Raw genomic sequence first — 22,345 nt, forward strand, 5'->3', positions numbered from 1 at the left:
AGCAAGTGCCACGTTCCCATCACCCTGAGGGACGCCTGAGAGGAGCCAGACACGGCTGGAGAGCAGACTGGAGGGCACGACTCTGAGCCTTCTGAAAAGAGGCTTTTTCAGGAAAGGCTGCTTAGTTTTCAAAGATCATTTTAGCTGACTGCCCTGGTGTTACGATTCGGGCTCGGCGCCGCACAGAAACCAACCCAAGCAAAACACGGCAGCTCTTGACAGTCTGAGGGCAAGTCAGCATTCAGGGTTCCACACCTGCCTTCCTGACAAGGAAGGGATGTAGAAAGCCTGGAAGTAAGAGGGCTCATTTTAAAGACAAGCCTAGATCTGTGAGCAGAGGGCTGTGCAATTGCCTGAGGCTGTATTAATTTAAATTTTTAGAAATGGCTTTTAGAATACATTTTTTTTCTTACAATGCATCGGTGCAAGTGTATAGGTATGTCCAAAAAAGGACACATATTCTCACTGTAATTGTTCTCCACATGCTAGCTAAATTTAAAAAAGTACCTCTGCCTCAAAGGGGACAATATAGGAAAAACATATGGAATACAGTGATGTGTTCCAAATGTGTCTACTGCCAGGTTTTTGAGAAATGGGTAGGTGGATGGCATAAAAAAAAAAATGAAATCATCAGATCCCCAACTGAGAGCCCTTCCCACAAAGCATGTCATGCCACCAAGTTGCTTGAGGTTTTGAGGGACAGGGCAGAAAGGCGAGGGAGGGGAAGAAGAAAGTAAAAAAAGAAACAAAAGAGTGGATACAATGGATTACCCATTTTTTAGGCATTGTCTGCCCACCATTTGTTCCATTTCTCCTGCACATTCAGAGGTACAGAAGTGATGCAATGTAATACAACAATAAGAAAGAAAAAGCCAGGCAAGCAATTCCAACAGGAAAGAATAGGAGATTGCATACTGCAACAAAACAGGAATAACTGGAAGTGTTTAGCAGGAAAACAGAATAACATGGGATGAGATAAAGACACACAAAATGAGTGAGCCCTGTCCCACTATGCAAGGACACGCACAGAGATTCCTGCTTTAAGCCACCAGCTCTAACCTGACTGGTATCTACAAAAGAGTGGTTTAGGAAGCACAAGGAATAACCAGCCCATGGAATTCACTGCCAGATTGTACATGACAGAAGCACAGGGTTGCCTGTGCCGGGCTCCCACGTACCTGCCCACGGCACTGCGGATCACCGGCCCCCCAGTCTGGCAGTGCCTATCAGCCTCACAGCTTCTGCCAGGGGAAAACTGGGTGAGCTTAGGCAGCTACACTTTCAAGATAGCAAAAATGACTAAGCAGGACAGGAGATGAATCCTATTCAGCATTATTACCAGGCGGAGCTGAAATATAAGCCTTTGTTTTTAACTCCCGCTATCTGAGGAGCTCAAAGCCCATCACAATTATTTAGCATAGACTTTGTGAAAGGCTTGTGTGCTATTATCCCCGATTTTACCAGCTGGAAAATGGCGAGAGAGATGGATTGCACCATATCCAGGGATATGCAGCAAGTTGGCAGCATAACAGGGCTGAATGCCTGTAGCATCTCAAACCAGGTGCAATTCCCCGGGCTCTGGCCACAGGAACTGCAAGAGGTAAATATGTTTATCCCTCCCCACTCCTCCCCCATTAACAGACAAATACTTCCCTTCCATCCAAAGCAGGAACAGAACGAAAAAGCAGAGGAGCATAGGTCAATATTTTTTGTGAAGGTTACTACAGAGAGAATTAGGCATGTAAAGGAGGACAATAAGAACAAAATACCCTATGTCTAGCTGCAAAGGACCACCTATAAGAAGGCATTTGATTTTTTTTTTAAATCCCTTTTTAATGCCAGCTAAAGGGTAATTTGAAAGTGAAGGACATTTTACCCCTCTGGGGAGCTAATTACTGCAACAAGCACAGCCCAAACAGGCGGAGATGAATGTAACTCACACAGCACAACACCAATCCTGCAGCTCACTTTGGTTAACTCACACAGCTTGGCCAGATAAGGCACACACATGTTTCATGGAGGCAGCCAAGCTGCCAAAACAGACTAAGAGAGATTAGGACATCTGTGCTTAGGATTTCCAAGTTCCACCTTCATACACCAGAGCAGAGCAATAGAGACAAACTCCAGCAACCTCACTAGAGAAATACTAGAGAAATAAGAATAATATGAAATACAAAAAAAATGCCAGAAAAAATAATTTGGGGATGTAAAATAGGTCCTTGGTGTTCTCACCTGGTTGAGATCATCAATGTTATGGCATTATTTAGCTCTGACCCTCTAAACTCCCTTTATTTAGCATTAACCCTCCAAAATGCTGCCTAACAGTGGCTCTTTCTGCAGTGCAGCCAAGTAGCTCATCACAGGACAATTCAGTGTGGAAGGGACCTTGGGGGTCTGCAGTGCAGCTACAGGGTCAAGCAGGGCCAGCTATAGGGTCAGACAAGGCCACTCAGAGCTTGATCCTGTCAGGTCTTGAAAGCCTCCAGAGATGAAGCCTTTGCAACCTTTCAGGACAGGCTGAACTGCTTATTTTGATTTCTGCCCTATTGTGGCTCATCTGCAAAAAAGCCTGGTCTCCCTAGGACACAAGCTGCTCATTCAAATACAGTGACAAACACTTCTCCCTGTCTCTCAGGTGAAGACAAAGAAGAAAAATGCAGCACAGAAAGAAGAGCCCCCAAAGACTTCTATCAAAACTGGTAGGTCCTTGTCTCTGAGGTTGCCATCTCTCTCCTCGACACCTGCCTCAAGCAAAGCCACCTTCAGCCCTGTTGACAGCTGGAGTAAACCAGCAGCCACCAAGGTCCACGTGCCCCACATGGACAGAAGTGACTGCTCTCATCCAGGCTGCCAGGAGCAGACTGTGCTCTCCCAAATCCAAACTGTGCCCTCCCAAATCCACACTGTGACGTGACCTTCTCCCTCTGCTCTGTGCTCAGACAGATCACGTATGGCAGCACTTGACAAAGAACAAGGGAAGCTGCTGGCAACAAGCAGCAGCAGCTGGTATGGGATAATAAAACTTCTATTTTTTTTTTTTTTTTTTTTCCTGCTTGCTACACACTCTTTTGCTCAGCAGAGAGATCCTGGAGGTTTTTGGTGGCAAGTTCAACAAAAGAGACCTGCTTTCTTCTCTTGAAGGCTTGTCTGAGACACATGCAGCTCCCTTCTTTCTAGTGCTAAGTGTCTGGCCTGCATAAATCTTTCTTCCACCTCCCATGCCACCAAAGCCTCTCAGACACACCACACACGTGTCCTCCCTGTCCCAGCCACGGGCTTGCAAGTGGCCACACAGTTACAGGCCACAGCTGCAGGGCACAGATGATCCTTAAGGCAAACTCCTAAAGGCATGGTCTAAGTGCCCATGGACTGAGTCCTGCTCTGCAGAGAGCTGCAAGTGCCTTGGGCAGCTCAGCATTAGGAGACAAGACCCCACCATGCAGAGCCACAGCCAGCCCTGACCTCAGGCAGAGGGGCAGATGGCTCTTCACCCCATCAATGCCCTTGCCCACCACCACTCCCAAGCTTGGCACGGTGTAGAAACTTCACCACAATGGGGCTACCAGCCAGAAAAAAAACACACAGATTCCCTGGGAGCCACCACAGGTAATGCAGGACACAGGAGAACAGGACAGAGGCCAAGGCACCAGCCTACCCAGGCAGGATAAGACCAGTGAGAAATAGCAGAGAGCAGAAGTGTGACCAGGCTGACAGGGCAACCACTGAATAGCACCTAGCCAGCACGAAGCCTCTCTGCCCTCTGTGACCTAAACCTAGCTGGAAGAAGGTCCTGGTGACCCATCCCTGCAGGCACTACCAGCAGCTCCACAGCAGCCCCTGCCCACTGCAGAGGCAGCTGTGTTTGAGTGCTCCTTGTTTCTCAAGTCTTCACTGACATTGCTTCTTCCCAGTCTGTGGTACCGTGGGGACTGTGGTCTCCTCCCATCCAAACCCCTTTCATTTTTTTGCTTTAACTTGTTTAGGATTGATGCTGTACAGCTGCTTCCCCCAAAATAAAGAATAAAAGACCTGCCACCTCCTCAAGTGCTTTGAAACCTTTCCTCCCGCTCTATCACTACCTGTTTAAGAAAAACCTCAAAGCTTGATTTCTTCCCTCAAATCACTTACTCTGAAAAAGATCCCAGCGTTTTTGGGAGCACAGATGAAAAAACACTGAGATAAAAGTCTGAAACTTCTGAAGAGGTTAGACCTGGGCCTCTTCACTGTTATCTAAGTAAGGGTACAGGCACACAAACAATTCATCGCAGAGATACAGTGGAGTACAAATTTGCAGTGACTCACGCTCTTTGAAGGAACTGCCATGTGCTCAGTTCTACCCTGCAGCAAAACACAAGTTTACCCATCAACAGGAGAAGCACAAACCAGCACCTCAATTTGCATAGCACTCCTGCAGCCTCACCAACTGAATTACTGCACAGAAATCTCCTCTTCTGCCCATATTTCAAGAGTTATGAAAGGGATAATTCCAATGGCAACCTGGAAAATACTGTTGTCTTGTCAGTGGTGATGCTGTGCTTCTGGGATGCTGCTTTCCTTCCCCTACAAATCCTTTGCTGTCCCTTCTTAAAAAAGTGAAGGGACAGTCCACATAATTATCACAGCCAGCAACAAGCAGGACCCCAATACAACTGTGTGCATTGTCCCCAGATCCATGATTTAATCAGCCCCGTTTAAATTTTGTAACTCCCCTCTTCATTACACCCAAGTGTCTTCCCAATTCAACCACAAAGTCAAAATTCCCACTAGTTGCTTAGAAGCCTGGTAGGGTAAGTCTCCAAAAGCAGCCAAGTTTACAACGATGCACTGAATTTAAACAAAGATGGACTGCTCTCCAGATTTGTCTTTTTCTATCTTTTGATGGCAGATATTGCCTGGATATCTACCTTAAGCAGCGAGTCTGGTGTTAAACGGGTGGCAGACAACTCATGAAATCGTCCAAAATATTTTCCTGCCACCCTGAGTAAAAGAGCATGAACTAGCCTCAGCAATTCTGTGTCAGCCTCAGGCAACTGAAATCTGAAGGCAAACAACAGAGCTGCAGACTTTGTACATGGGCTAATCCTTTCTTATAAATCAGTCACAAGGCCATGCTTCTACAACATCCTAAAGAGCTGCACCCCTTCTTTTTTTTTGTTTTTTTTACCCCACCTCCCTCAGCACCTGAAACTCAGTCTGAGATGCCCTAAATTCTTCTCCTAACACTTTCCACAGCCCAGGCATAACTCCATCGTCACAAAGGTGCAGCTCAGAGGGGGATGAGAAGAGGAGCAGGGAGATACATAAAGGCTTGTTTCTGAAGTAATTTTTGAAGACTGGTGAAGAAGATTAAGCCTTGATACACATGCCCGCATGGCAGAAGGCCTTTGAACCACATGACTGGCCTCATTCCTAGTTTCAGTGAGATTAACACTTGTGTTGCATGCCTAAAATTCAGATAAGAGTCCCACAGAGTGCCTGGGGAGCACTTCTTACTCCAAGCCATCACAGACATCAGGTCCTCACAGCGGTACTAGACTGTGGCCAAAGTCTCAGTGAGGGAAAAGGAATCTGGAGTGGTGACATTAATAATGGGAGAGGGACCATGCTTGCTGTTCATGAGGTGGAGAGAAGTGTACTTTCAAGCCAAACTGGCATGTCTCTGAAGCTGACAAGATTATTTTTTAGCAGCCTCAGAGCCCTGGAGACACAGCCTTCAACAATGCTCAGATGGCAGGAGCAGAACACATCCCAGCTGCTCTGCTGCAAGCTGAAGTGCCCCCGTGCAGACAGCAGCCCCACGTGCTGCTGCACCAGTGTCCCATGCAGCTCCCCCGCCACAGGGCTGTATCATCGAGGTGGAAAAGAGGAGAAACTCCTCCTTCAGCTCTTTCCTCAAACCACGGGACACAACAATTCCAAGGTCCCAGAGCAGCAAGCCTAAAATCAACACTGCTTCAAAGCCATCCACTTCACACATAAGTGGAGAGAATAGAGATGCTAACAAACCTGTCTCCCTTCAGGCTTTGTTGCTGCCAGAAAAGAGCCACTCAATCTAACGAGTCAATTAAAAATTCTTAACTGGATGAATGGAAAAAAAAAAGTTTGGTTCTTTTTCTGAGAAAATGAGAACAGTAACTCTTTTCTGTACCTCTTCTTGCATATTGACTGCAGAAACAAAACCAGCCTGAAAAATGCCAACCTATAGTTGAGAGCCAAAATAACAGGAAAACAGAAAGGACCTGTCAGCTGTCCAGCTCTGCAGAGAGGAGCCCATTACCCCAGAAGGACTTCAGGGTCCACAGTTGGAGTCAGCACCACTTCCCATGAATGAGAGGCAGAAGGAAGGCTCTCTGTAAGGGCCTGCTGTCTACACGTCATTGCTGGGAGCACGCTGAAAAACTCAGTTTCTGTCAAGAGTTTGGCTAACCCACAGAAAGGAACCTACACAGATGCATATGTTCAAAATGCAGGTGACCCTAAGTCATTTCCAAAGTGAATTTTCAGAAATGAATTAAGCTAAACCAAATTAGGGCCCAAAATCCTGAGCGCAAGCATCCATGAAGGGGACGTGATTTAACTAATCCACTAGAAGTTACTTTAGATCAATTTTCTTGAGTATCTCTGACACATGTAAGCCCCAAAGCCAATGTCCTCCAGGCACTGATCATGGGTGTCTACAGACTCCCAAATCTTACTAGTTCATAGCTATGGAAAGGGAAGGACAGAGGAAAAACAGATCAACCCAGCTTTGGCTCCCCAGACTCTTGGGAAAGCAGTGGAGGAGCTTCCCACTGCCCAGCCACTGGATCTGCTGACTGTGCTCAGCTCCAGCTCTTCGGCAGAGCCACCCAGAATCCATCCAACCCCACCCTGCCCCCAGGCACGTTTTTTCAGTGGGTGTTGGTTTCAATGGGTTTCACTCCCCAAGGTGACTTAACAAAAGCAGCGCTGACTCAGTCTTGTTTAAACTGCAGTGGGAACTGCAAATCCAGACACCTAAAGCAAATTACAGACCTACAAATAAAAAAAAAGAATACTCAGGCATCTATGCCCCCAACCACTCATGGACACCAGATGGCAAAAAAGGCACCTAAATAAGCACCTACACCCATGCTGTGGAGCTTCACCTGGGAGAACAGCTGGGCTTGCACCTCTGAAGGAAAGAGGCCAAGGCCACGCAAGCTGGAGGCAAGAAGCTCAACCCAAAGGAAGGCTATTGTGATTGAAATCAGATCCTGGCTCCTTTCACACTGGATTTCTTGTGTCAACACAGCCTGAACCAGCAACACCACCACGGGCTGGATAATGTCAAAGTGGTTCCAAGCTGCAGCCTCATAAACACCTCCTAAGGAAAGCCTAAGGAAAGCAAGCCTGCTTGCTCTCTGTGGGCTTGAATTTCTTAGAGGGGGGTCTGTGTTGCAAAGGAGCTCTTTTAGGGCTCTTTCAGCCAAAGAGTTGGATGGAAGGTATTTTGACTGCTGTTAGCTGAGTTAGACACTTCAAATACTGCTTTGAGATACAGAAAGCAAGCTGACGCTTGAAAAGGTCAAATCTTCTAGTTGAAGAGATGCTGTGGAAATACTCCAGATTTTAAAAGTACCTGGTTTTGATTTTTCTAACGCAAACCAAAAAAAAAAAAAAAAAAAAAATCCCAAACCAGCTTCTCCACACTCCTCTACAGACAGCTCAATCTGCTCAGTGGTTTCAGGATGTATTGAGCACTGCTGTAAGAGCCTGAAGATGACCATCTCCCCTGTTCCCTTTTATGTGCTGCTCATTACTACTCCTCTCTTCCCTGCTCAGTTATTTCACCACCTTTGGCAAGCGGCTCTTTGGTCTGTGACTTGTGCCATCTGACACGGACTCCCTGCCCCTTTCCCTCTGCGTAAATCAGTCCCACGTCCGTCTTGCTTTCAGCCGTGGCTTCAAACGCTCCTCTGCCCAGCCGTGCTGCCTGGTGTCTCATTTTTATAAGGGCCTTACTCGTGAAGAAAGCTCGCTACTTCCTGTGCCTCTACACCATGATTTCCCGCAGTTCACACCACTGTGCCACCTGCTCACCGGATTTTTATCTGACAGCCTACGCAGACCGCGCCGCACACGCGGTGTTTGCTGAAGGGTCTGACACCCCAACCGGGCCAGCCCCGCCGCGAGCAGGACAGCTTACCCACGAGGTCCATCTTGGCGCTGTAGCTGCCGAAGTACCTCTCGTCGGTGTTGGGCGTGTGGCACTCGTACTGGCCGGCGTCGCGGTCCTGCAGCTCGGTGATGTGCAGCAGCACGGCGTCCCCCTGCAGCCGCTCCACGAAGATGCCGCGGCTGCGCACGCGCTGGGTGTAGATGGCGTAGGGGAACGAGGGGTCCACGGTGCTGACGATCTGCACCTCCCGCTCGGGGGCCGAGGGCAGGTAGATGGACCACTGGAAGTTCTGCTCCGCCGGGCCCTGGTAGCCGCTCACCTTGCACCACAGGGTGACGTGGGACCCCTCCGTGCGGTACAGGGGCCCCTCCTGCACCGTCACTTGCCGCTGGGCCAGTGCCATGCCTGTAGGAGGAGACGAGCCCAGCGTTACTGACCCGCAGGCAATCCCCACACCTACACCCAGGTATATCCCCGCCCTTCCATGGCCATGCTGGACAAAGCAAGCCCTGACACCCCATTTTACATCTGGCACATCAGGCTCTGGCACAGCACCCCCGAGTCACACTGCAGAATTCTTGCTGACTCAGTGGAAGTGTTTTAAAAAACACCCCGCGAAAGAAGCAGCTTCCAAACACCTTGTTTGGAAGCTTTAAGAACCCAGGCGTGAAAGGGCAATGCACCGCGCAGTAACAAATCAGAAACTCAAGGTGACAGGTCTTTGTTTTCAGTACTTTTACTTTCCAACTCCTACTACCCCATGGAGAGTGGGCAGGGGGCTACACTCCCTCTCCTTTAATCGCTGGGCCACCCAACTTCAACGCCCCAGGCACTCGTCCTCCATCAGCAAACCTGCCAGAGACTTCAGCTGGTACAAAACCCCCTTCTTCCCCAAACCCAGCACACCTTCTCCATTCTCCCTTATGCTTGTAAAGGCCCACAGAGAAATATCAGGTTTCCGGCACTGCCTTCCCAAGCCTATTTGGAAGGTGTGCATTTAGCACATAGCAAAACCAAGTAAAGTTAACGAAGAGAGTGGGCACGTTACACTAAAGCTCGGTGCCCGTGGCTGCTGAAGTCAGGGCGCAGTGCCCTGTGCTGTACGCACGCAAACGCGCGCAGCACAAAACAAAGCCAGCACGGCGGTGACCGCGATCCGCCGTATTTTTACACAGATTATGGATGGCTGGCCCTTGGGCTCGTGGCACGTTACCAGCACAGCCCTCCAGGGGCCAGATAAATTACAGCAATCTATCTTGTTTGTTGCTACATCAAAGGCTGGAGGTCTGGAGACCACGGTGGGTGTTCATCGGTTATTGAGTTACCAGCAGCATGCGCACATGGCAAGGCCAATCACCCTGGCTTCTGTGCCGGCTTGCTTGCCATCATAAAACAGCAATAAGCCGATTTAAAGCAGGTCCTGCATAATCACGTTTGCAAATTTCATCCTCTCTGTGCGTCTGTACATCGGGGGTTCCCCCCACTCCTCTAATTTTCAATAACAATGCTCAAGTCCAGAGAAGAATTTAAAGCTTTCAAAAACTGGCATCTTGCAGGTGAAGAGGTAGCCTTGAATCTGGGGTTTATTGATTCAATCTTGCCCTCTGAACATCGATGTCCAGAAACGAAGTTTTTCTCCACAGCCAGCCTGGACTGGAGCCAGGAGAGACGGTTCTTAGCAGCTTAAAACAAATTGTGAAAAATGGGTTCAGCACATCCATCAGGGCATGCAGCTGAACAGATGGAGTGCAATTCAAACTATTAACTTGGGCTCAGCTTGCTGCTGCTCCAAATTATGTTTCTTTTTACTCTTTATGAAATAATGTGATTTAAGGGGAGGATGGGGAAAGCTACCACATTTGAAACAAACAGGGAGAAGAACAACAGAGGCAAACACTCCCCCACTGTTTGCTGTACCAATCTCTTCATCCTGGAGAAAGATACTGCTAGAGACAACTAACACATCAATGGTGCAGGCAGCCTCTTCTCTCACTCCACAAAGGCCAAAGGACAAAGCCAATATTACAGCCTTTGAAGTGAACTGTTTTCAAAGCAGCAGGAAGGACAAGATCTTTATTACACACCTGAAGACAGCTCATAATCCAATTTCTGTATGCAGATGTAGCCTTGCTACAGCATACACATATCCCACCTGCAATGACAATTACAATTGCACCACGAGGCAAACATGCAGTGGTAGCAATTAGAAGTTCACACACAACACTCCAGCAGGTATTTCTCAGCTAAGTGCACAACTTCGTTTATCAGGCTTTTAACACAGTGCCGGATTTTTTGCACAGGAGTTTTCCAGTTTATCTAGTTTAAAAATAGTTTTTTATCAGAGATGGGTATTGAACTTTCCAAAGCTCACTGGAAGACCACAACCCTGGGGACCCACACCACACATTTTTGACAAATCTCACCACCCTCGCAGCCAGCACTGACATGGGCTTCCTTCTTCCCTTGCCAGTGGTTTTTATCTTCACTGTAACTCTAACCTGGAGTCCTCCTCCAGGTTCTGAAGAGACTCACTTTCTACATTCCTCCTCTTCTATTTCCCCTTGCACTGGATTGCTGCACCTTCCTAAAGCAGCCAAAAGTGAGAGAGTTAGGAGCCAAAGGGCTCCTTGTCTCCAGTTCTGGCTCCAGGAGCCTAAGAAGCTGAGGGTCAGAAGAAGCAAAGTCCTGCCCAGGTCCAGTATGGATAGAAGACAAAACAGTCAGGCTTCTGCTACAACTTGCAGCAGGTTGCTGTCCCAGAGGTGAGACACAAAGGCTCAGAAGTTGGATGGACAGGCTGGATCTCCAGAGGAGGAAGGAGCAGCACATCTTCAGTGCTGTTCCCTGTGCCAGGCTGCAAACTCCTGCCCCAACACAGGTGGGCACAAATGCTTTTCAACACTTAAAAAAAATCCCAAACAGCAGAAGCAGAAGTATTTCTCCGAAACTATTTTAACCAAGAAAGGAAAAAAGAAAAACAATCAGCCTGAGGCAGACATCCACCAGTACATGTTGTGCTTGAACAGTTACCTTTTGCATGATGTTTGGCAAGCTCTGAGAATTGCTGTATCCACCACACACAGTATTAAGAGGAGAACTGCATTTCTTAGTGAGCAAGTGCTCTGATTAACAAAAATAACATGTCTGAGATCGCATTTAAACTCTTATCATTCCCTCTTGAAGTGAGAGAAGAGCTCACTACAGAAGGAGCTGTGTGCTCCACACCTTCCCTAGGACACCCAGGAGACAGTGATGGTGGCATTTGGCTGGTACCTCACTGGCACAGCTGGCTTTTAATTGCAAATCCAATATAATTTACTGACAACACAAGGGCTGATAGGGAGGAGGTAGTGAGCCAAGTGCTACTTTAAAATTAGTAAGAAATTGCAGGTTTGTGCATCTGCTTTTTTTTCCAAAAGACAGCAAATCTCATGCAATAAGGAGGAAGCCATCCCCTGATCCTTATCCCCTATGGATCAGGGCTATTGTTGCCAGCCTTTTGAGCCAGGAGCAAGCCAAACAACAGCCAGGCAGCTCTCAGCTTACCCATCTCCCAAGCCCTGGAGGTGCACAGGGGACAAGAGCAGTGGCAAGAGAGGTCAGTGCAGCCAGGTGATGAGACTGAAGCAGAAAAGGACAGTGCAGGACCCAGGAACCCCAAATGCCCAGTCCCTGCACCTGCCCTATGCCATCCCTCCCAGCAGGGCCATTGCAAATGTCATGGGAAACAGCTCTGAAAAGCACAAGAAAGGCAAGAGAAAAATGCTATGTCAGAGTCACAGAGTCATTCAAGTCTCCCTTGTCACATCACAGCCAGGATTTCAATGCCTCCCCCAGAAAGAAAGGAGCATCAAGCATCCCTGCCAGCCAGGCATCTCCCCCAGCAGTGCTGCAGCTCAGCTTCTGAGTACACAGTGTCTTTGCAAAATCTGTATCCCCACAGCAACCTCAGATGATTTTGGCAAGATCTGACCTTTCCACAGAGACACACGCAGAGCTCGGAGCTCAGGTTTTCCACTCACAACTGGTCATTTCAGGTGCCTGATCTGAAGTACTTTGAAGATGTCCCATTTCAGAAAGTGCCAAACATTTACCTTCTGGGAAGGAAGTGGACCTTCAGGTCCCTTTCAGAAGAACATGTGCGCAAAATTTTAGCTGAGAACATTGACTCAAGGCTGATTGCAAGGGACAGGTGGGTGTAATAAAAGGATGCCTGAGCACACAAAAACTCTGCCACAGCATTGACAGCTCAAAAGAATAAATAAAAAACCATGACCAAATGATGAAGAGCCTTTTGCACAAATATTCTCTCCATCTCAGACCATATGGGTTATGTCTGCACCACATCCAAAAGCACTGCAACAGTTGTACCAAGTTATCTTCGATATCAATAATCATTGCCAGTAGTCATTTAATCTGAAGGAGAAACTTGAGTTCTTATGAATATTATCCTGGGTCTCTAATCACTAGACAGCAACTGAAAAAGTCATGATATACATATCTTCCTGGTATAGAGATCTTCTATAAGCACCAGGGCTAACAGTGATGAACACCAAGTGGATTACATGGTTTGAGGGGATATTTCTACCTCTGCAGCTTTAGAGATTCTCAGTGAAAGTAAACTTCTGTAAAGTACTATTTGTCAATAACTGACATTACTAATCCTAAATTTCCTTTAAAAATTACTTTGTGCCTTTGACTACAGTTATTAGACAGAAAACATTTCCAATGAGATTCCTCTCCCTTTCACAAATACACAGCACACATCTGGGTTTTGTTGTTGTCACTATCATTTGTCCAACTTGCAGGTGCTCCTGAGAAACTGTCAAGAGAAGAACAACAATGATGATGAACACTATGGAATAGCTTCTCTGTCAGAAATAATGGAGTCTGGAGGGGAAAAAAAAAGGTGACTTGAAAGGGATCTGGTAAAGTTTTTTTCACAAATATATATATACCATGTTAAGGACAGTCAAGAATTTGACCCTTTACCATCTCTTCTAGTTTAAATACCAAGGGCCATCAACTGAAACTGGTCAGATCCAGATTTATAACAAGTGAGGCAGTTTTTGCAGCTGAACACAGCAGGCCTGTGGACACCCTTGCCAAAGGATACTGTGAGTATGGAAAAAGTTTACATGGGTCAAAATATGAATGGGACATGAAAGAGGGCAACTAAACAGGTAAATCACATCAGGTTCGTAAGGTTCCTAAAACAAGCTACAGTTGCACAGCTACCTGCCTACAGCTTTCTGAGGCATGATGCTGAGCAAGGTGCAGGATTTACTCTGAACTGGTACAGCTGTCCTCGTGCCCCTTCACAACCCATGTTTCTGCAGCCTGTACTCTTCAACAGTGTGGGTCTGCAGACTCTGCCTTGGTTATACTACAACAGAAGCTAAAGAAGGCATCATTTTGGCTTTTTCTCTAAGAGCATGACTATTTCTGCTCTGAACACCCAAATTGGTTCCCTCAAAACATCCTTAGAACTGACATGGGAGCTTGTGCCCCTATGCAGGGAAGGAGAGGGAAGGGGAGCCTGCATAAATCCTACTTGACTATGACGCATTAGCATCTGCAGCAGACCACAGGACCTGGCAGAAAGTCCCCAGTAATGAAGACAATTCAGACATAAGTGCTAAAGGGCAGTTATGCTAAAGCATCTAATTCTGAGCTGCAGAGATGCTCCGGGCAAGTTCAACCCAAGAGGAGGTGTAAGTGCACCACAGGCTGTGGCCACTGCTGCCCTCCTGCAGGTCTGCAGGGACCTGCAGGAGCTCAGGCTGACCACCCAGCTGGCCACTGCGCTCCAATGCATGGCATGGTGCTGTCTAAGGTGAGGCAAGAGCCAGCAGACTTCCTCCTGCTGCTCCCCATGTCCTGCTGCCTGCCCAGGAGCTGCAGGCTGTGGCATCACCCCTCCTCAGTGCCCTGACTGCCCTGCCCCAAAGCAGCAGCACTGAGCCCTGCACAGGCCTCTGCTGCCAGCGAGTTACTCAGGGACAGTTAGCATCCTCCGAGCTCATATTCCCTCTTAAATCAGATTAATTTGTCAGTCTCACTTGTGCACGAGGCTTCCCAGGGGATGGCCCTTCCTCTCTCCCTCCTGTCACCCACAGAGCATGTAGATGCCTCTTGCCAAACCCAGCCCATCACTTAGTCCCTGCTTTTTCTCTGGACTCCAGAGCAGGGCTGACACTCACAGAACAGTAATACATTTCAAGAAGGCTCTTCCAAGCCACTGAGAACACTTCCCCAAGCAACCGTCATTTTTTTGCCATGGGCTGAAGATTAATAAAATCTCTGAGGGAGACACTCTGCCCCACCAGGCAACACCAAAGCAGAGACAATCTTTTAGCAACACACACCTGCTATTCTGCGAAGTCTCCGGTTAAGGCACACAACCAAAAATTAGGTTTGAGCTTAATTTTTGCATAAATGAGTCACAGCAGGAACAATCTCCATACACTGCAACCTGCTGCCAGATGGATAAAAACAATGCTATCAGAAGAAAACATGTGGTAACCCCCCACCATTCCCCCAGTATGGTAAAGCCTCATTCTGGGAAAATACAGTATTTTCTTGGGGTATTTTTTCCCATGCTAAGAGAGCACAGTGTACTGAAAGGCTGGCTGGAGCCACCTGCAGAACAACTCTGTCCCTATCCTCCACCCTTTTGCTTTCATGTTTAAATGGTGCAATCAAAAGGATGCCTGATCCCCCATCCTCCCCTTCCTCCACTCCTGCCACCACCCCACCACTCCCAGCACATGGACCATCTTCCCTAAACCAACTCATAAAGCTATTCATTCCTCATTTGAATTCTTCCCACTGCTGAGCCAACTAAGGATGGCTAAGTGGCGAGGTCAGCCAGGAGCAATTTATACAATAATTGGTATGGAAATATCAGAATCAGTGGGGAAATATCAAAGCATGGGCAAACCAGACAGGAGTTGCCAATGAAGCTCTTTGTTCTTCCCACCCCACTGCCTTCCCTCGGCTCTGCTCGCTGCTCCGTCTCACAGCCGCTCACTGCCACAGCAGATGTTTACTGTCTTTTAAGAAAAATGTTTTCAATAAATATGAAAGAGATGGCATTTCTTTTAATCACCACAGATTGCTGTGGCCTGTGACTAGCTTCCCAAGTTCTGACTGTAAAAGAGGTCTTGTACCTCTGCTATAAATATGCATCCAGTCAGACATCCGACCCCCTCGCCAAGATCAGAGCCATTTTACATCCTTTGGTTCTTCTCAGATCTGGCCCTTATATTGACAGAAGATTTCCTTATTTTTCCCCAGTATGGCATTGGTATTCTGCAGATGCACAGTGTGAAATGTGATCTGCCCTTGTGATTTCTTCCCCTCCCTTTTTTAAGCAAACTACATCCTATAAGGATGTCACATTCCTCTAACTGCTCCTTCCCTGTTCTACAATTAGGCATGTTAAAATATGCTAGTTTTAACACCACCTTAGAACAGCAGATTCTTGAGCCACAGATCAAGGTTACTGTATTATTACAACCTTTAAACTTCTAAAAACGCTGAAAAGATGAAATAATAATTCATTATCTACATTGGACAGTGCGAAGACAAGAAACAATAGGCTTGGACTTGAAAAGTAGAAATTCAGACTGGTCATGAGAGCAAGCTAAATGCTCCATTTCCCAGAAGCTAGAAAAGTGAGGCACCAGAGAGACTGCTCTGTGAGAGACTCCTGCATGAGGCATCTCACACTATAGTTTCCTCTAACAGACCCTTTCTTCAAGGATACCGTAAGGCACAGATGAACCTGCCCCAGGGGATACATGACACAAGATCTCCCTGCTTTACAGTTCTATCATTCTCAATCATCCCACCAGATATTTAAAGTTACTTTGCTGCACAGAAGCCTGAGACTACTCTTTAATCTAGTATAGCTTTACTTGGAGAAGTCAAAGTACTCAGCATCCAGAAGCCAGCCAGACACGCCTGTGGTCAGAAAAAAGAGCAATACCCATAATAACCAAAGGAAGGAGGATGGCTGGGCAGTCCTTCTGCACACAGATCCCTGAGCTCTGGAGCTCGTGGTGCTCAGCCTCCTCACTTCACAAGGGCTTTGTAGCACTTGGTGTCACAAGATGTACCTGGATGTAAAAGGTAACAACACATGCTGGTGCACGAGGGACAGGCTGAGCTGGCTGCCCTGCTGCTTCGGAGTCATAATGGTAAATGACTGCTGGGGACCCAAACATCTTTGTGCAACACACCAATTGCTTACTGCAGTTTTATTACTTTCCTGCAAAGATGCTGAGAAAAAAAGAATCCCTTATAACCTGCAATTCTTGTATTCATCGAAGTTTTGACTAACCCCACAGAATGCCAGCTCTTTTCTGTACCTAAGGTAGAGCTTGTCCTGAGAAACATTTAATCAACTGTTCCTCTTCCTCCAAGGTCAGCACACGACCTTTGCAGCCCTTTTCCATCTCCCAGATCAGCATGTTCTTCACATGCACCACTGTTACCCTTATCACTATGGGAGGAACAGAGCAGAAGCTCCCTGGCAGATTATGCTTATATTGGGAGTCTGCAGGCAGGAAGTGTTGGATTGCCCACACAGTACTTCTGACTTGCACTGCTCCTCGTGCCTTATCCTTAGGAGTTTCTTCTTCCTCACAGCCCACTGAGTCCATGCCCCAGTGACTTGTACCACTGCTGCTGGTTCCAGGTCTGGTGAAGCACTACAGTATAAAACAGCATTTACAGCAGCCTACTGGAATGCCCAAGGCAATGCCTACTTTAATATTTTCCAATGGAAAGCAGTGATGGCTTCATTAGTACATCCCCAGCCTGAGTTTTGAAGCTGTCACCATATGTACTCCCTGTAAGATTTAGTGCAGACCTGCACAAAAAGTGAAGTTTCCTAAGATTTCTATGTGTGCTTTTCCTTCTGTTCTTGTAGCTAGCTCTTAAAATACACGTAAGGACACACCATTCACCCTGGTGTCTCTAGTACTGCTCCCAGACCTCTAAAAGATTCAGCACTGCCATTTTAATACCAATGCTATGAAGCACCAACACTATGATGCATTTTGGACTGCTGAACCCTTGGCTGGTATGTGCTCCCAGCCTATCAAGAGGAGGGGGTGAAATGAAATTGTTTTGAGCATAAAAGCTAGGCAGGAAATTTCTGACTTAGTTCATTATGCCCTCCAGCTCCTGTATTTCTTTTTATTATCCTTCTTTAGTCTTCAAGTCCTACATGTTCAACGTCTAGGGTCACTCAAAGAATTGTCAAACATTATTCCCTGTGCTATCACTCACTCTCAGACAATAAGAAACTTCATTTTGTTTCACAGTCAATAACGTTTTAATGTCACTTCTTTTTTTTTGTTTTCCTGCATGCTCTGCAATCCCTTCCAATATTAAACAACAGAATGTCCCTATTATTGCTGTAATTCACCTCATAACATCCCAGATGCTTAAATACTCTCCCAGGAGAAAAGAGTGTGGAGTCCCAAATCTCACCTTCACATTATCCTTGCCAAAAGGAAACAGCATTTATTACCCAGGCTTTCATTAAAGGAATTCCCTTCTCTTTCATGAGATCTCTTAAAATACATCTGATGCATGGAGAGCCTGGCTTCTTACCTTCCCTCAAATTTATTTTTCCTAAAGAAAAACAAAGCTTCTTGTTCTCTTTTATTAAAACACAGGGAGGAAGGACAGTCATACTAGTGCCTCCCTCCATCTCCTAAGAGACACACCAATGTTTTGGCCCATCTTTCCATACTCCTTGAAGTTGCTTATTTGGCTTCCTGCCCTTCCTGTTTCTCCAAGTGACTGCAGATTTTCCCTTACTTTGGTAACGATGACACTTAGGAGTTCAGCACTCTTATTTTTCTCTATAACCTTTACTTGCATCTTTGTTCTTCTGGGCAGGGCTGGAGCACATCCTTTTCAACCTCTAAACTGGAAGCCTCAGGCAGCCATTTATTAATTGCTTAACCCTGAATTGATTACCTTCCAGAGAGAGAAACTTAACAACAATCGGTTAAATATCGACAGGCTGGAAGAGCTGATGACAAAGTGCCCTGCTGCACATTCCTTCCTACCTCCCAGGGCACACCATTCCTCCAGCACTCCAGCTGTATCCTCAGGCACAGGTCTGCACCTGCTCCCCACCTCTTTTCTAAAGCTCTGGAGAAATAACACTAAAAAAAAAAATACTAAAATGTAATATCTAGAAAAGAATGCAGCCGGGCCAATCTCTCTTTCTTCCTTCTGGCATGCTAAAGAAACATTTGTGCCCCTCAGCCATGACCATCAGCAGGAGAGAACATTCAATTTGCAAGGCAAAGCTGCCATCTTGTACTCCTTCAGCAGAAAGGGCTTTCAGGTAAACAGCAAATTGACTTATCCCCAAAGTCAAAGTGTACTGGCTAAAATCACATAGTTCTCCAAGACAGTTTTCCCATCCCACCATAAAGGATCACAGCAATATGAAGCATAGCCATATAGCAGCAGTTAGTTTCCATTTTCTCCCTAAAAATTCATCTGGATTCTTCCCTGTTCACTAAACAGCAGCAAGATGCTGCCTCTCAAAACTTCTGTGATTCAGTCAGATAGCATCCCTGAAAGACAGACAAAGATCCAGGGAGATTCTTCAGCTACCTGCTCCCTTTTACTGCTAATTAAGATGTTAGAACTCCTTGTCTGCATACACTATAATTTATTAGCTTGACAGGCTACACAGACTATCAGCAGTTGTCACCAAACTACCAAAGCTCTCATTTCAAATGGGAGCACAGGATCTTTCTGGCATTTGGAAAGGAAAACAGAACAAAACAAAACAAAAGAAAGGGATGCAGAAGCGTTTATGTTACTGTTTCTTCCAGGCTAGGAGGGAGAAAGGTACAATCATTCCTTCCAAGCCCAGTACTACTATCAGTGAGTAAGAAGGACAATCATGCAATTCTCCTGCCTGAGGAGGAACAAGCCCATGCACCAGGGGGAAACGACCACCTAGAAAGCACAGGAAAACACTTTATACTAAACAAACAAACAAACAAAACCAACACACAACAGTGAGGGCTAACTACACACTGGCACAGGCTGCTTCAAGAGATGGTGGAGTCTCCACTCTGGAGGTATTCAGAGTTATCTGGACATGATCCTGAGCAACCTGCAAGAGGCTCAGACCTGATGATCTCCAGAGGTCCCTTCCAACCTCCACTACTCTGTGAAGGACTCTCCAAAACTGCATTTTCACCACTGCTGTAGACTCAGTTACCTTAGCTCAGCACCAAGCACCTACGCAGAGCAACCTCACTGCACCAGCTACAGCGAAAAGGTGGTAAAAACACCCTCATCCCAGGAGATTCAGTTTAAAAATGTGCTTTCACAATGCAGTTAAGCTGATCTAGGTACCAGCTGCCACAGCAAAAAAGCAGTCTTGCCTTCCCACTCACTTTACTCCTAGCAAAACACACACACTCCTCTCCCCATGCTTGACCTCTGCACGAGCTGAAAAAAGAATGACCCAAGGAAAGAGTTTTCACCAAGAGAGCAGGAACACCTTTTTCTTCGGGGAACAGGGGCAAACAACCCTTTTCATTAGCAGCTGGGACACTGCACCAGCTCAGCCACACTGCGAGACAGCGCCTTCAGCCAGCCAGCAGAAGGGTCAAGAGAGGGCAGGGAAGGAGAGCAGGGCAGAGTGGCAGCAAGTGCCAAGGTCTCTGTCTGCTGGCAGACCCTAGCTCCCAGGTCTCTAGCAGGCATCATGCAAAGGCAGCAAGTGAAGAAGTGCTGCAGGTGCTCGCTGCAGGTTACTCCCCATCACACGGAGTAAAATAAAAGGGTTCCAAGCCATCACTTTCAGCAAACAACCCTAAGAGCAGCAGACTTAATGAAGCCTAGCTTCCCGTGTCTCCAAGACTAATGACTGGACTGCAAGCTCCAGCTGGAGCTTCTCCTACAGCTGGCACAGCCATTTGGAGGCACTGCTGAGGCCCCTGAAGAAAAAGGTCTCCTTCAGTCCCCCGTCACTGCTCTGACTCAGCCACCTACTCTTCACAAGGCTTGCAGGAACTTGTTTATTTCCGAGCTCTCTACTCCTGTCAAATTTGCGTAAAATTGGCCAAAGGGCTTCCAGGTTATCTGGAAAGGGGTGGCAGAGGCAGCACAATCAGATAAGCCCTCCTTCTCTGAGAACCCAGCCTGAGGAAACACAATGAGAGGCAGAGGCTGGGAATCAAAAACCACAGAGGGAAGAAGCACTAAAAAGAAAAGGTAGAACAAGGCTGAGAAGGGCTTTAGAATAGAAGACATGGATCTTGCGTTTGGCACAGCAGAGGAGGAGGAGGAACTAATTTGAGAGTTCAGGGGAACCAGCAGACAACAACAAAAAAAAAAAAAACCTGAACGAATTTCAGAGGCCGAGATGGATAGAAAATGCCGCAGCTTACATTCCTTAAGCAGAAAGACCCAGGTGTGTGTACATGCATGTAAGTAAGCACCAGAGACAGAGGTTAGAATTTTGATTTGAACAGAAATAGGAGCCTGGAACACCAGGAGAGAGAGGCCACTCCAGTTTTTAGGAGTGGACAAAATTACAAAGAGGCAGGGACTGTAGGAAGATCTGGACAGGGTCACAGAATAGACCCCTTGTAGCCACACGAAGACAAACTCTGAAGCTGGTATACAGAGTAAACTCATGAGGTCCTAAGAAAAGCTCTGTCAGAGGCAGGAAAAGGCAAAGACAATAGAACTTAGAGGAAATCTCTCCAGGAAGAGATCAAAACTGATTAGTGCCAGGTCAATTACAATGTCAAGAAAGGTAGTATTTGATCACAACCAAGATGTAGAGCAGTGGGGGCTATTAAGAAAGCCCTTGTGAAGTAAATCACGGAGACAGACTAAACTGGCAGAGAGCTGGGAGGCAAAAACTCCAGACAGAGCATCCCATGGGGCTTGCAGAGGACACAGCAGCTGCTGGAGGAGGAGGGGATAAAGCAGCTTTGCATTGAAGGAGAGAGGCTGTGAGCAGGAAAACAAGTGACAGAGACAAGAGAAAATTAGTTGGGACCATTAAGCAGAAAGGTTAGAAATTCTACCTTTGTGAAAAGCATGGAGAAGAAAGCAGGACAGAGAAAACAGGTGAAGACAGAACGTCATTTGTACGCCAGTTCCCTTCATAAAGTTGCTACAGTTTGAGAAGCAAATCTGAAGGTGGAGAAAGGTTTATCCAAGCCTGGGGGGCAACACCACCATCAGCATTCAGTAAAGCAAAAACTGAAAGAGTTGATGAGAGACAAGGCAGAGAGGGAAGAGGCCAAGCTCTGAGACTGGGAGGTCAGAGTGGTCAGAGGACTCATGCCAGCCTCATGGCACTGCACAACAGCAGGAGCAGAAGCAGCAGATGGTGGGGCTGCAGATGGGAGAGAGGGCAGAAAAAGTGTCCTGGGGATGAGGAGAGATGCCACTGCACTGGTGGTGTAAACAGCTATGACGGAGAAATGCTAAAAAAAAAAAAAAGGAGTGGGGGAAATCCAAATCCCGGGTGCACAAAAAAAGCAGCAGCAGGAGTGGCAGAGGAGGAGAAAAACCAGAAAGACCCTGAAGGGGAGGAGCAGTGCTGACTGAAAATCAAGACTGGCTGGCAAGCCAGGTACCTCCTTATGGCATGGGTGACCCAGGCACAGGGAGGAATGACTCTGGACTAACCAACAGCATCTGCTGATCGAGAGGGGCCCCAGCCTTCAGCACCAAGATAAGAACTACACACGAGAGATGCAACACAGAAAGGGACATGACCTTAACGACTGCAAGTCTCATTTGATGTATGGAGTCTGGGAAAAGCTGCAAGTTGGATTTTTTCAGGATTACAGAATCAGCTCAGACACACCACACCTCGGGCACCAGTCCAAACGCCCTTCTGCCTCCCAGAGCAACCCATCTCAGCATCCACAAGATGAGACGGGGCAGCAGGGCCCGAGAGATGCTCCGAAGGCCATACACCCTGACTTCAGCAAGAGCACACTTGCCACTTTGTAGGGCTGCAGGTTTATCTGAAGGTCTGAAAGAAAGCAGAGTCCCAGCCTCTTGACACAGACGAAGTGTTTGAGGGTGACTAACCAAGCAGCATTTGTCACTAAACAAAAAAACCTGTCCTAATCAACTGAGAAGAGGAAGGGTGGGGGATGAGGTAAACCTTTCCTAAATACA

The 22,345-nt window shown here is 47.0% G+C and overlaps 1 protein-coding gene across 3 annotated transcripts in view; it reads right to left on the reverse strand.

Moving 5' to 3' along the window:
- The window catches only part of IGSF3 (immunoglobulin superfamily member 3), a 91,976-nt gene that overhangs the window by 56,415 nt on the left and 13,216 nt on the right, over nt 1-22,345 (reverse strand). For all 3 annotated transcript variants that reach the window (XM_053934295.1, XM_053934293.1, XM_053934294.1), the window contains exon 2: nt 8,168-8,545. In XM_053934295.1, the coding sequence (XP_053790270.1) occupies nt 8,168-8,545 (378 nt within the window). The remainder of the gene's footprint in view (nt 1-8,167; nt 8,546-22,345) is intronic.

The sequence above is a fragment of the Vidua chalybeata genome, chromosome 2, assembly GCF_026979565.1.
Source record: "Vidua chalybeata isolate OUT-0048 chromosome 2, bVidCha1 merged haplotype, whole genome shotgun sequence".
NCBI classification, from domain to species: domain Eukaryota; kingdom Metazoa; phylum Chordata; class Aves; order Passeriformes; family Viduidae; genus Vidua; species Vidua chalybeata.